Source organism: Ooceraea biroi, chromosome 7 (assembly GCF_003672135.1).
Source record: "Ooceraea biroi isolate clonal line C1 chromosome 7, Obir_v5.4, whole genome shotgun sequence".
NCBI classification, from domain to species: Eukaryota; Metazoa; Arthropoda; class Insecta; order Hymenoptera; family Formicidae; genus Ooceraea; species Ooceraea biroi.
This window is the reverse complement of record NC_039512.1, coordinates 12,086,709-12,099,800: the sequence shown is the minus strand read 5'-3', so window position 1 is coordinate 12,099,800 and position 13,092 is coordinate 12,086,709. Positions and strand designations below refer to the sequence as shown.

At 40.6% G+C, this 13,092-nt stretch overlaps 3 protein-coding genes across 3 annotated transcripts; 2 read left to right on the top strand and 1 right to left on the bottom strand.

Annotated features, from left to right (window-relative positions):
* Nucleotides 1-41: 41 nt before the first annotated feature.
* Nucleotides 42-1,953, top strand: LOC105279771 (charged multivesicular body protein 1b). The gene is made up of 3 exons (XM_011339781.3): nt 42-317; nt 606-1,071; nt 1,291-1,953. Exons 1-3 carry the CDS (start codon nt 293-295, stop codon nt 1,403-1,405), a joined length of 606 nt encoding a protein of 201 aa, XP_011338083.1. The 5' UTR covers nt 42-292; the 3' UTR covers nt 1,406-1,953.
* A 74-nt stretch (nt 1,954-2,027) lies between these two features.
* Nucleotides 2,028-7,135, bottom strand: LOC105279779 (meiotic recombination protein REC8 homolog). Its single transcript, XM_026971104.1, has 13 exons — nt 6,475-7,135; nt 6,061-6,205; nt 5,846-5,970; nt 5,552-5,727; nt 5,202-5,371; nt 4,895-4,950; nt 4,647-4,807; nt 4,090-4,416; nt 3,765-3,927; nt 3,420-3,651; nt 2,944-3,078; nt 2,525-2,679; nt 2,028-2,386 (listed from the first exon to the last, which is right to left on the bottom strand). The coding sequence occupies exons 2-13, from the start codon at nt 6,201-6,203 to the stop codon at nt 2,304-2,306; spliced, it is 1,926 nt and encodes a 641-aa protein (XP_026826905.1). The 5' UTR covers nt 6,204-6,205; nt 6,475-7,135; the 3' UTR covers nt 2,028-2,303.
* A 163-nt stretch (nt 7,136-7,298) lies between these two features.
* LOC105279780 (UPF0047 protein YjbQ) lies at nt 7,299-10,046 on the top strand. The gene is made up of 4 exons (XM_011339797.3): nt 7,299-7,438; nt 7,824-8,057; nt 8,268-8,404; nt 8,659-10,046. The coding sequence occupies exons 2-4, from the start codon at nt 7,898-7,900 to the stop codon at nt 8,872-8,874; spliced, it is 513 nt and encodes a 170-aa protein (XP_011338099.1). The 5' UTR covers nt 7,299-7,438; nt 7,824-7,897; the 3' UTR covers nt 8,875-10,046.
* The last annotated feature ends 3,046 nt before the right edge of the window (nt 10,047-13,092 follow it).

Here is a 13,092-nt window from a genome sequence, read left to right as displayed (position 1 = left end):
CATAGTGCTGCCGTCTATCGTAGAAATTTGATTACATATCATTTATGGTCGATGAGTAATCCTGCAACTGTCATTGTCAGTTGTAGGAGAGTGACGTGATTTCTTGTTTGTGAACATTGGGCGAATAACGTGTCACTGTAAACGTCATTCGTCATTATCATTTATTTGCGAAAAGTTTGCACTGATTCGCATGTCATGCGTCATCGGTAATCGGTGACATTAAAGCTAGCGAAAACTTTTTAGTTTTGAGGTTAGGTTTTCAGTTTTTATCAAAACGGGGGCCGAACAGTCAATGATGTCCGTCTCTCAGATGGAAAGTATCCTTTAAATATACGATTGAATGTTGCAATCAGCACGAAGGTCGACATGAAGAGTTTTAAACACCTTTCCTTATTTTAGGAGTTATACTCCAAGCGGAACCTGTCAAAGCATTTTCAAGCAATGTTCGTACCTGAAACTGTTGTTGAATTTAAGAAATTTTCTGAGATTTATTTCGTTAAAATCTTTTTTGACACTCTTACGAGTCACGACCTTTTTCTTTCTTCGCAAATCAAAAGATTCTTAGAACGCAAACGAGAGCTATTTTCCTTAATACTGCAATACAGAGAACTTGTTCAACCTGAAGTTTGCGGTGAAGGAGCTGGAGAGGAACTCGAAGAAATGCGAGAAGGAGGAGAAAATAGAGAAGGCAAAGATCAAGAAGGCGATACAGAAGGGCAACATGGAGGGTGCCCGCATTCATGCGGAGAATGCGATTCGACAGAAGAACCAGGCGTTGAATTATCTCAGGATGAGTGCCAGGGTGGACGCAGTGGCCAGCAGAGTGCAAACCGCGTTGACGACTCGCAAGGTCACCCAGTCCATGGCTGGTGTCGTTAAGGCCATGGATGCGGCCATGAAGTCGATGAATCTGGAAAAAATCTCTGGACTCATGGACAAATTCGAGAGCCAGTTTGAGGATCTGGATGTACAGAGCTCGTACATGGAGAACGCCATGTCGCAAACTACAACTACTAACGTACCTCAGAACGATGTGGACTCTTTGATGCAGCAAGTAGCAGACGAGGCTGGGTAAGAATATGGATCAATTTTTATTTAACTTTCAACTCAATTTTGCTTCCATAAATCCAGACACTAATAATTAATACATTAAGAGGAATGATAATTGTGTATAACACAAGAAAACACTGTAAAAGAAATTATTTTTGTCTTCCAAGTTATCTTAAAATTAGAAACTTTATAGTAATTCAAATGACACCAACTTGATTGCTGATCCATTATTATTTTCAGGCTGGAATTGAATATGGAACTACCTGCTGGTCAACTAGGCAGTATCGGTACTTCAACAGCAGTGAGCCAGGAGCAGGACGAGTTAACACAGAGATTGGCCCGACTTAGGGAATAATCATTGCTTTAATGTACATTGCGATTCAAATATTTAAAAAAAATTATGTAATATATTCGCAATATATGATAAACTACACGGTACCACGTGCATTCATAAGCTCCAATTCTCTGGAGAACAAGTTGACGGTCCGAAGCGAACAAGAAAGATAAATCCTTCACGTTACAACAGCTTGGTAGTCCGCACGCTGCATGTACCAAGCTTTGATTGATATTAGGTGGATAAGAACATTATTAAGGCTACATCAGTCTCTGTCTTGAAGATCTATGGGTCATTCAGTACCTCTAAACACGTGTGATTGGTCCCTCGTTATTTATTTTATATACAGAGAATCTTAAAATATTAATTTCATAAAAGTGTTTTTATAAAAACTTAACTGCAGTTAATAATTAATTAACTGATTATGTCATTATGATAAATTAGAAGCAACCAGTTAAGTTTCTATAAACTTCAATATTTCTTTAATATTATTTCGTAAGAAATGCTTATACTGTAAAGATCAATTGTATATCTACATATAAATTAGAAATAAAATATTTGTTACTTACTAATCCATGTACGTGTATTTCAAAATGAAAATTTAGATTTGCGGAAGGTGAGAAGTGAAACATCCCATAATTAATAAAATACTGCGACATAAAACGACATTTATTTCACATTTTAACTCTAGCCGCGATACAATACTGCGTTATAATTCAGTATTTAGGTAAATAAGTATTTGTACAAATATATTATACCGACCATAGTAACAATAAAGAATACACACCACCACCAAGAATACCACAAAACAATAAAGAATACAATAGAAAAAACAATTATAATGAATTCGACAAAAATTAATAATTTAAAAAGTCGGCATTAGTATTTGAGAATCAATTAATATAATACGTTTTACAATTTAGTCGAAATAAAGTTTCCTGATCCAAAGAGTACGGTAGCAAGCGCTCTGTCGCAGAACGAGCTTCTTCTTCGCATGTAGAACTATATTGAAACTAACTTATTAATCAAACGTGCCTCGGACATTGGATTAATATAATAAAGAATTAATTTAGAGAATATTGATCATTATTTTTTATCATCATCATCATTAGAATATATTGTAAACGAGGAGATATTTACCAAGAAGTATGTTGAAAACATGAACAACATCGTTTGTCGAGTATGTATCTCTTGGGATGAAGTCGTTAAATTTGACAACTTCCCGATCGCGCCACAAGACCTCCAACATAGCCAGAACGTCCTGAACTGTCAGAGGTACGGACTCCGCCGCAATCCTTGAGTCGACAATAAGAACAATATTATACATTCTTATTATACACCAAACAGTATTTTTTCATAGCAGGCTTGAGACAACAACGCGCTGAGTTTCGTGCAAACTGCAGTAGACGCGCGCTCAAAGATCCTGTTTTTGTTTTTTTTTTTTCAATTCGTGATTATCGATTCTCGAAGTATTTGTCTATGAAAAGCCTGGATCAGTATTGACAACTTAGAACGTTGTTACGTCAAGCTCTAGCAAAAAGAAAATAACTTCAAATTACGGGGTGGAAGATTTCGAGACGCGATCTCTTATTTCCGATTGACGCCATCGTTTCTCCAGCATAACTTCGACATCGGGGAGGCTGTTTGCATCCGCGTCATCTACTTTCATCTCGACATTTTGCATACGCTCGGCGCTAAAATAATTTAATTAAATAAATATTCAACAACTCAGGAAGAAGTGTCGAGAAAAATGATAATAATGATAAATAAAAACTACTAGTCGAGTTTTGACTTTTTGATTCCAATCTTGAATTTTTGATTCTTGATCATTAGTTTCATACTGCTAATTAACGGTTCCATTTTATCAATTAAAATTGTATAATATTCAGACATTTCAAATTTTCGAATATTGTACAATTCTAAGATAAATGATAAAAATATATATGTCGACAATCGCATTATCTACTTGGCTATACGATTTTAATTAGTTTTGTATTCTTGTATCTTCGTAATCTTTGATAATACAAAGACTCACTTAATATCTTGCTCTGAAATGGCCATGTCTGCCTCTGCTAACGGCACCGTTGATGCCTCACAACTGTCGCGTACCGTTGCCGTTTCTGCCATTTGAATATCGGTGGGAGGGATGTTCGAGATGCTCTCCATGGCAGTACCATCGGCAGCAGTCGTGGCCTGCACATTTCCAAGCGTACTCCATTCCTCCATAGGATGATCCAGCCTGCTCGTCGCGGCTCGTATTTCTTGCACTGAAAGAAATACGTAAGTCCTTCAGGTTACATCGCAATATCTTATTTATATCGTACATCGTTAACGTAAATGCCTAAAAATTGTTCACTGTCTACACAGATCTACATCATACTTGACATGACTGCGTCCTCTTGATCTGGAGCCGTGAATGGGCCTCTAACGTTATCAGCAAACAGATCATACAGTTTGCTGGCCCATCGCTTGGGCTGGTGCGAAGGTCGATCGAAGAGTTCCATCGCTGGGGACGGACGATGCACTTGCGGCAAGTCCAATTGCTGAAAATAAGGAAGAGTGATTTATAATCGAAACTTCTGTGGTCTCCATCAGACGAAAATGTTTACGATATTGTATTTATTTATTGACGTTTCTGGACGTTTTTTTTGTTTTTAATTTGCATGCGTGCAAATCGTGCAAAACTACGTAATCTGAAAACCCACCGATTTGCAATAAATTCTTGTATTCTGATGCCACTCCTTGAGCGACTTGTCCTCCAATCTGATTTTCTTATCGATAACTTTGCCTCTCTTTGGCTGCTTCTTGCTTTTGAAGAACTTCGGATGCACAGGCTCCAGTTCCATGTCTAATTCTGCTCGTTGTACGGCAGGCATCTGTTCCTCGGGTAATGGAGAAGCTGGTGCCACTGTCCCTTCCACAAGTATCTGGGGTACTGTCACATCCTCCAAAGGAACAGAAGGCTCAGCTGTGGCAGACAACTGGGCTACTACATCCTCCAAAGGAACGGGAATCACATCCTCAAAGGATAACTGTAAATAACATATAAAAAATAATAGTTAAGTAAAAGAATTAATGATAATATTATTATACGATTATACGAAGAGGAGAACAAGACAAAAGGGTGACAAAATTACAAAAAAGGAAAGAAAAGATGTGATTAACAATGAGAAACAGTTGATCTATTAATTTGAAATGTTCACACTGTCTCATGATGTTAGTCTTAATAATTATACATATACATATGAATAAATATACGTACACGTCTTCGTTTTGTAGGTGTTTCCACTTGCGGACGTGTCTGTCGTTTTTGCGGAGTCACAGACACTTTTCCATCGTATTTCGATTTACTTGTCGACCCATGCGCAAGTACCGGAGGATACCTGAGGATTCCCCGAGGCGATTGCATCTCTCGATGGGCCTCTGTTAACCAAATTTAATTTCATTTCATTTCATTTGATATGACAAAAAAACGTAATTATATACATGTGACGTATCCACTTATCCTACCTTCTGCGATTTCGCTGACGTCTCTGTTTCTGTTGTCGTCCGTATTTTGCATGTCACTACAAAGAATATGATTATATCAAAACAAATTATTATTTCTTCTGTGCATTTTAATTAATAGACAGAAAATTAAAATTATTTCTTCTGTAATTTTAATTAATTGTGATTAATTATGAGATTGATTTGGATTAAATTTTAGAGCAAGATAAAAGGTAACACAAAGTAGAAAATAATAAATGGTACAGGATGTAAAGCTTGTTATATATATTGCGTGAAGAACTTTTGCGATTTAGGGATTGGGATCAGCCGTTATGGTACAAGGAAGACACAGGAATCAGGCACTAACAATGCGATCTCGCCGTTACGATTGAATAAGAATTCCAGCTCGTCATCGGTGAGTACGCCAAAATTCAGGTGCGCGTCTTGCATCTGCATAAACGAAAGCAAATTCAGGATCCGTTGTCTATAGACAAGCGAGCAAAGTCAAAACAAATCATTGAACCAAGCATATTGGAATCTGAGGAACAGTGTAAGCATATATATATTATGGAATCTAAGGAACAGTAGGATGATCTGCTGAAAGAGATATAAAATTCGCCGGAAAATACATTTCCCAATGCGCGCAGCTATGACTAACTGACCCATTTAAAGTCTACGTACCATCATTCGCGACTCGACATCTTCCGGAAGAAGATGCAGGTCTTCGCGCGAGGGATCCGGTAATAAATTCTCATTTGCCACAGGCAATTCCATTGTGATATCAAGAATTTGTACTGCATCGAAGTCCTCCTCTATCGAAAGCTCGTCGAGTGTTTGCAACACCATTGAAATATCTTCTAAAAAAGCAACAAAAACAAATATATATATATATTATTAATAAATTTAAGTAAACTCATCAGCAGTAAACTAGCCAGAGATGTATCACACATACACACACACACACACACTACTCACTTTGATAGCATGTTATCTGATACTGATGAATCTTAATGATACCCCACAGCAATTGCGATGAGAGGTACAAGCTGAATCTCTGTCTTGCGCCGCCGCGCTGCTGGATTATCTTTAAAATCTCTTCACTGTCAATATACGATTGGCAAAATGTTAGAAGTGAAAGAATGTTATATATGTGTAGAGCATAGTATATGTTATGAAGGCGAACGACATACGAAATTCTTATGACGTCTAGCTTCTTTATCGCATCGGAATTATAATGTCTCTTAAATAATTTCTGGTTGAGCGTTGCAGCGAGCCAGCAAGGGGCCAATTTGCCCCTGCGACGGTGGGAAAGTAGGTCGACGAGATAGAACATATCTAATACGAACGACAATTTATATTATTTGTATGTTAATAAACATTAATACAAATATCATATTTGGAAACAATTAATATATACGCAGAAGATTAAAACGAAAATTAGATAAAATAATTAAGTTAACTGTACGATCATGAAGACAGTGAAAAAAATGAAGGCAAAAATTACCTTACGATTATTAAAGATATCTTTTAAATAATAATAATTAGTTGTTATTAATTTAAGGAATGAATTATATATAAGCAAGATATTAACAAGAAGTTTTTACTTTTCAATTAATTTCGTGGTCTCTCCGGAATGTAAGTAGAAACTTGCTACTGCCGTTGACCGTTGGAATTATTCGAAATCAAGTGCAAAGTGCCTCCAACTGTACATACATCAACTGCTATCACTTGAATGCACTCCTTGCACTTTTTCAATACTTTTCCTTCTTGTTTCGCTTTCTAGTGTTTAGATATATTAGGTAGTTTAGTTTTAAAATAGAAATTTTATTTTCTATTTAAAGTATAATTACAAGATCCAATTTTTAAACAATTTTTTGAATTATAAGTGATTTTCGAATTGGGAAAATGCACGCCGGAATCAGTAAGATGACTATCTCTAGGAAATAGAGAACAATTAGAATTACAGATATTTCGGATATTAGTAGATCGGATAATCTATTCTGATCATGATATTTATAAATAATTGTCTTTTATGCAGAATTCATTCTTCGTCTGAAACATTTGACGACCAATAGAAAACTTTGTTCTCTAGGAATTCTGATAAGCGATATTTTTCTTTACTAGGATCCCTAGAAAATAAAATCTGAACATGGAACATTGGGTAAAAAAACATCATGTCGTAAGAACTCAAAAAATAGCGCTTTGTCGTTTAAGATAAGCGCACGATAAATATTATTTGAGATTCGTAATTGAATCGCGACTGCCGAGAAAGGAATTAAACAACTAAAGAAACTAAAGGAACAGCACTCGAGCAGCAGCACGAGTGACACCTTCGCGCAGGCGCGGGACGTTACGACCGCGGTCGCGGCGCCGCGCGCGCCGTCGCCATTTGCAATCGCTCGCCAAAGGCCAGTGCACACTGCACGGCAGGCACGGCACACGCGGCCGCCGTCCCACGCCGCACGCCGTCCGCCCGTCACGAGTTGTCCGTTCACGCGGTCTCGCGATGCTCCGCTCCGAGCCTGCCATCCGCTAACGTCCGTCGCCGCCGTCGATCGCTGCGTGTAGGTGAGTGGTGTGCCAGTGACAGGTGTATGCGCGCGTACACGTGTGTGCGTACGTGCATCCGTGCTCTGCGTGCGTGCGTGCGTACGTGCGTGCATTGCGTGCATGCTTGCTGTGTCGCGCGCGCCGCGCCGCGCCGAGCGGCCGAATCGTTACCCTTCCTCGTCTCTCTCTTTCTCTCTCCTCTCCCCCTTCCCCCCCTCCGTCCGTCTGATCACTTTCTCCGTCTGTCTGTCTCTCTCACCTAACCTTCCCCCGCGGCTCGGAACGCTCGGCAGATCAGACCGCGGCGCGCGCGATAGATTATTTGTAACCGTCGCCGAGCGGAGCCCCGCGTCGGCCACCTGGAGTAATCCACCGCGCTGTTCCACCGCGTACCGTACACCAGCGTGCTAGGAGAAGCTGCTCTCGGATCTCCTCCTCCCTCCTGCCCTCCTGCGCGTCGTCTGTCCCCGCGCAGCCATGGCCTCCTCCAATCGCGGCATCCAGATCGGCTCCGGCTGGTTCCAGACCAAGATCAACCTCAGGCCACAGCATCGGGGTGTTCACCTCGTCACCGAGGAGATCCTCAGGCAGGTTCCCGAACTCTGCCAGTTTTCCGTCGGTCTCTGCCATATTCAGAGTGAGTACCAGCATGATTTCTTAATCCGTCTGCCACAGGCTGGAGTTGTGGCCGCAATGTGTTTTTGCGTGCGGATGAAACAGTGCTAATAATTTTACGTTGATACTTGTGTACCAATTTGTATGTTTTACTTGCGTATGCCTGTACGCTATGAGAAGCAAGCAAGTTTCCTTGCAGAGTGATAAATATTTGATTAATTGTTTTCCGTAGTTCTCCATACCTCAGCCAGTTTAGCGTTAAATGAGAGCTGGGACCCAGATGTGAGAGACGATATGGAGATGATGCTTAACAAAATAGTTCCTGAAGGCTTGGAGTACAGGCACAGTTGTGAGGGGCCCGATGACATGGTAAATTGAAAGCTAGTACCAATATTCTTTCTTGTTGAATTTTTATTCACTTAGAAAAGTGTAAGTCCTATATTATCGTGTTCTTTAAATCAGTAGACATTAAATTACACTTGGCAGATCATCTAATTCAATCAAATAAAATAAATAGCATTAAAAGATATTGTATTATCAGCTCCTTGAATCGTGAAATATTAAAGTAAAATGTTTAAAGTAAATTTATAAAATTGGAACTAAATATTCCTAATGTTCCACAGCCAGCGCACGTGAAGGCCTGTTTTCTGGGCTCATCGCTAAGCATCCCGATCACCGATGGTAAGCTGGCTCTGGGCACATGGCAGGGTATCTGGTTAGGTGAGCACCGTGACCATGCCGGTAGCCGTAAACTGGTAGTAACGCTGACCGGAGTCCTGAGGGACTCGGCGCGCAGCCCCCTCAGCCCGGTCAGTCCCATCGCCTCTACCAGCAGCTAGGACCACTCGCACCCCCGAAGGCGTGGCAAGCGTCAGCCGCGCGCGTCCATCTCGAGCGACTCGAGCTAGCAGCCGCTTCAAGCCCTAGTCAACTTTTAAGAGTACAATCCACAAGAGGAAGAGCGAGCCGGATACCTCGCGGACTTATCCATCGGCCCGGGGAGAGCCACCACTAAGCAAGCAGCAGCAATCAACCGCATCAACGACGAGTCGGTAACGAGTCGTAGTGGATGAACCGGGCGCGCGCCGTTCAAGACTCCTGTGCGTGCGTGTATGTGCTTCAGGGTTTCGTTCTCTGACGTCATTCCGCAAGGATACTTTCCTCTTGTTCGAGTGACGACGGCTGTCGGGGTTGTTGCAACAGTTCCTCCCCTCCCCCCAAGTAAGGAGAATTCAAGGAAATCCGGTTTCCGAGTCTGCGTCTTTGAGACATCTCCAAGCTCGTGCAGCTTGGAAATTCGAATTTTTCAGGATATTTTTCGCTTAAGTGGTCGCACAATCGTAAATAAAGGAATCGATGAAAATTTTGAATCTGATACTCGAAGATGTAGAAAGCCGAGGGCTAAACGAACGCCGGAACATTTGCGACAACTCGAAGCGCGTCACTCGTACCTTCTTGATAATTTTTGTTGGCTCGCGGGACATCTAATACAATAATATTAAAAGAAGATAAAAAGAATATAAAGGAATAGGAAATGAGAGTAATGGAGAAAACTGCCACGGCAGACGCGCGCGTCGTACGCGTCTCACGTAAAACAAAATGAGTTAAACGCGAGTATCTAGCGCCCCTTTCGCCCTCGCTCTTGAAGAGAGGAAAACGAGCGAAAGGCGGGAAAGATACGCACTCTCAAGGAAAGCAATTGAAAAGATAAAGCTAGAGAAAGGAAGACGAAAAAAAAGAAAGAGAGAACAAACGAATCTATGCATTCCGGTAACGCGTCCAATACTCCGAATTTACGTAGCTTTATTTAGGAGATCCTTTTGTATAAACGAAGTTAACGAACACGAGCAGCCACGCAGGGACTCGCATCCTTTTTTACACTCTGCTACCCTTTGGGCTGTCCCAACCATGAAGAACAAAGAGGGGGATAAGAAGAGGATAAGAAAAGCAAGAGCGTAAGGTATACGCGTTGCGAATATTCTGACTCGCCGCTTTGAAAAACGAAAAAAAAGATAAAAGAAAAGATTAGGAGCTGAATCAATCGCTCGCGAACAATGACGTTTCCATCGCATTGGGGGTGTTGTACAAGGGAAATCTGGCGATGATTCTCTACCGCTGTGCGTTTCCGCTAGAATTACAACGTATGTTATATCACGGGCACGTAGCGCGATTACATCCTACATGAATTATAGCGCGTATACGGAGTGTCATAAAACTGGCGTATGAAAACCTGCGGCAGAGAAGTCTACGAGAGACTGAATAACGAAGGCGGCATGCCATAATTTTATTTAGAATAGTGATTCTTGATACACGATTCAAGATTCGACGACTCGCGAGCACTCGTTAGCGCGACGATTCACGCTAAATAGAAAACATTGACGGTACGTATGCGCGCAGCTAACTCTTTAGTTATTGCTCGTGATTAAGCGGATTTAAAAAGTTTTTTATTTAAATAAAAAATAGGGTATTTAAATAGAAGCTGTTGCTCGAAGTAAAAGGTGGCATGTGCCTTTATTATTTAGCTTTTCGCGCGCTTTGCTGCTAAAGTATTTTTATACTCGAATTTCGTGACATCCTTTATAATTAAGGCAACGTTATTATATGCTCGAAGAGTCGATTGCACCAATGTCGATTATTTGTTCGCCGTTTGTAATATTATTCTGTCTATGTGCGCATATGAACCAAAGAGTAACATGTTTTATTGTGTTTTTTGACGTCGAGACCTTTGCAAAATTGCAAAATTAACTTATTCGATGTTTTCCTTTTGATTCGCTAACATTAAAAATATTTTACAGTTTTGAAACTCGAATAAATATTTAGTTATATATTTTTACACAGTTATATATATTTTTTTTAATGTTGAGAAAGTTAGTTTTAAGGTTGCAAGAACTAAACTAGATTAAGATTGATTTTTTCAAGTATTAAAATATGTTCAAATATTTAAAAACTTGAAATTGAAATAATACTGATTTGAATATTAAAACGAATTGTTTGAATCTGAAGAAATCGCTGGACAAAATCAATTAATTGCTCTATCGGTGCAATTGACTCTTGCCTACTAAGAGACCACTGTCCTGGAGGTCACAAGTACGTAAGGCGTCGTTTTAAAGGATTCAGCACTGCGGTGAATTGTAACGTTGGATCGTCGCGAAGATAGTGACATCGGTTTTAGTAAAGCTTTTTATCTTTTTGACCGCTCTTGTGTGCAGTTCTAGTCTCCTATATCACTCAACCCTTCGAACAATTATGAAAATTATATTTCATTTTAAAACGTTTTATCAGTCGAGGAAGAACCAAGGAGAGATCTTCGCGACGAATCGACCGAGCTACTTACACTCACACGATGTTATTAACCGAAGCTTAACTATGAGCTTGCCGCGGCGTGTTGTCGAAATGGACAGGCGGGCAAGCAGACAGGCAAAACAGGCGTTGTCGTTGTTTAGTCGTTAATCCTCAACATACATAGGCGTGCAAAAAAAAACAGAAACGCGTCGTCGTCCATTACGTGATTAAATGGACCTATGCTTTAATGTAAAGTACGTCTCTATCTATACAGTTCACTTAGCTTAAAAGGAAAAAAAACATTATCGGAGCTCAAAATATAATGTAATGTAATGTAATGTGGTACACACTGTCGAGGTTTAACGTACATGTCGCCCCTACGAATATACGCGAAACGGGGGCATAGGGGAGACGAGGAGCGGGCTCATACAGGTGCACAAAGGCGATATCTTCGGTCCCCCTGCGCGGCCCCCGGCGTGTCCTCACGAAAACGCGACTCCAGGTTCAAAACAGCAAGCCACCGGCTCGTGGCTTCGAGGCGAGGCGGTTTTAGCGTTTTAATCTGTACACATGCATATTGTAAATAATAAGCGGTTTGCTGAACTCAAGACACGAGGCTGCGTTCTCGAGATCTTAGGAGATCTGCGTTTGATACACTCAGCGCGATTTTATAGGGAGCCCACAGGGGAACTTCGCGGTTCCCTCGAACCCACCTTCTTTACTCGGACGCGTAATTCGCACGAACCGTTTGGTTCCCCTCGGTGTTTCAGGCGGTGAAAGTCTCGACTCTATTTCGGGAGAACAAAAAATATCTTTGAGATCTTCGAAGTGATTCCATGAATCCTTCGAAATCCTTGAAATTACGTTAGTTAACGCGTCGACGCTTCAGACCTCTTTTGTTCGTGAGATTTCAGATCGTCGTGTGAATAGTTTCGCTGGAACGTTTTGCTTTCAATCTTCCTTGCTCAGGAGGCTCTCGCGAATTTCTGTAAATTCTATATCTCGGAACTTTGTGTCCTGACAAAAAAATTCGAGTCCTCGAATCGGACTTACGATACATTGTGAAAGCCACGTGAGTCACGATCACTTGTTGTAATTGCCAAAAAAATGATATTACCAGTGAGAAAGAGAGAGAGAGAGAGAGAGCGAAAGATAAAAATTAATTTCCAAGCGTAGGCTTCCGCTTGCGCGCAGCGAACGCGGTTCTAATTATTGCAACGCATGCAGGCAGGCTCCGTCAATCCCTCTTTGCACACTCTTGCGTAAGTAAAAATATTTTCTACCGTTTAGAAATAAAGAACTGTTACAACACAAACGTGGCGCATTAATATATATGTAACATTACCAATTATTAAATATCTTAGATATTGTACGATAAGATGTACATATATATATATATATATATATAGAGGCAAGTGCGACGAATGTGTGGTATGAACGCGTGAATGTGCTGGCATATCGCGGTTTTACAATGACAACCTACATGCATTAACAAAAAGAAAGAAATACACACACCGAATTCAATGATCTTTTCATGGCAAAGTTAAACAGCGATTTTGTATGATTCTCGTAACGAGGTGCTTTACCTTCTTTCGCACGTTCCGGATTTCTTTTCCCTTTGTAGCGAAATTTATTTCCTTTATATAAACTAGTGGCAATAGAAATATAACATTCCAGGGGAAACCTTACGGTATCCTGCTAACGTAGTGTCCCACATCCTCCTCTCCCGCGCAGAGAAGACTACTATTAAGATACCTTGTTGAGAGTTAACTGTG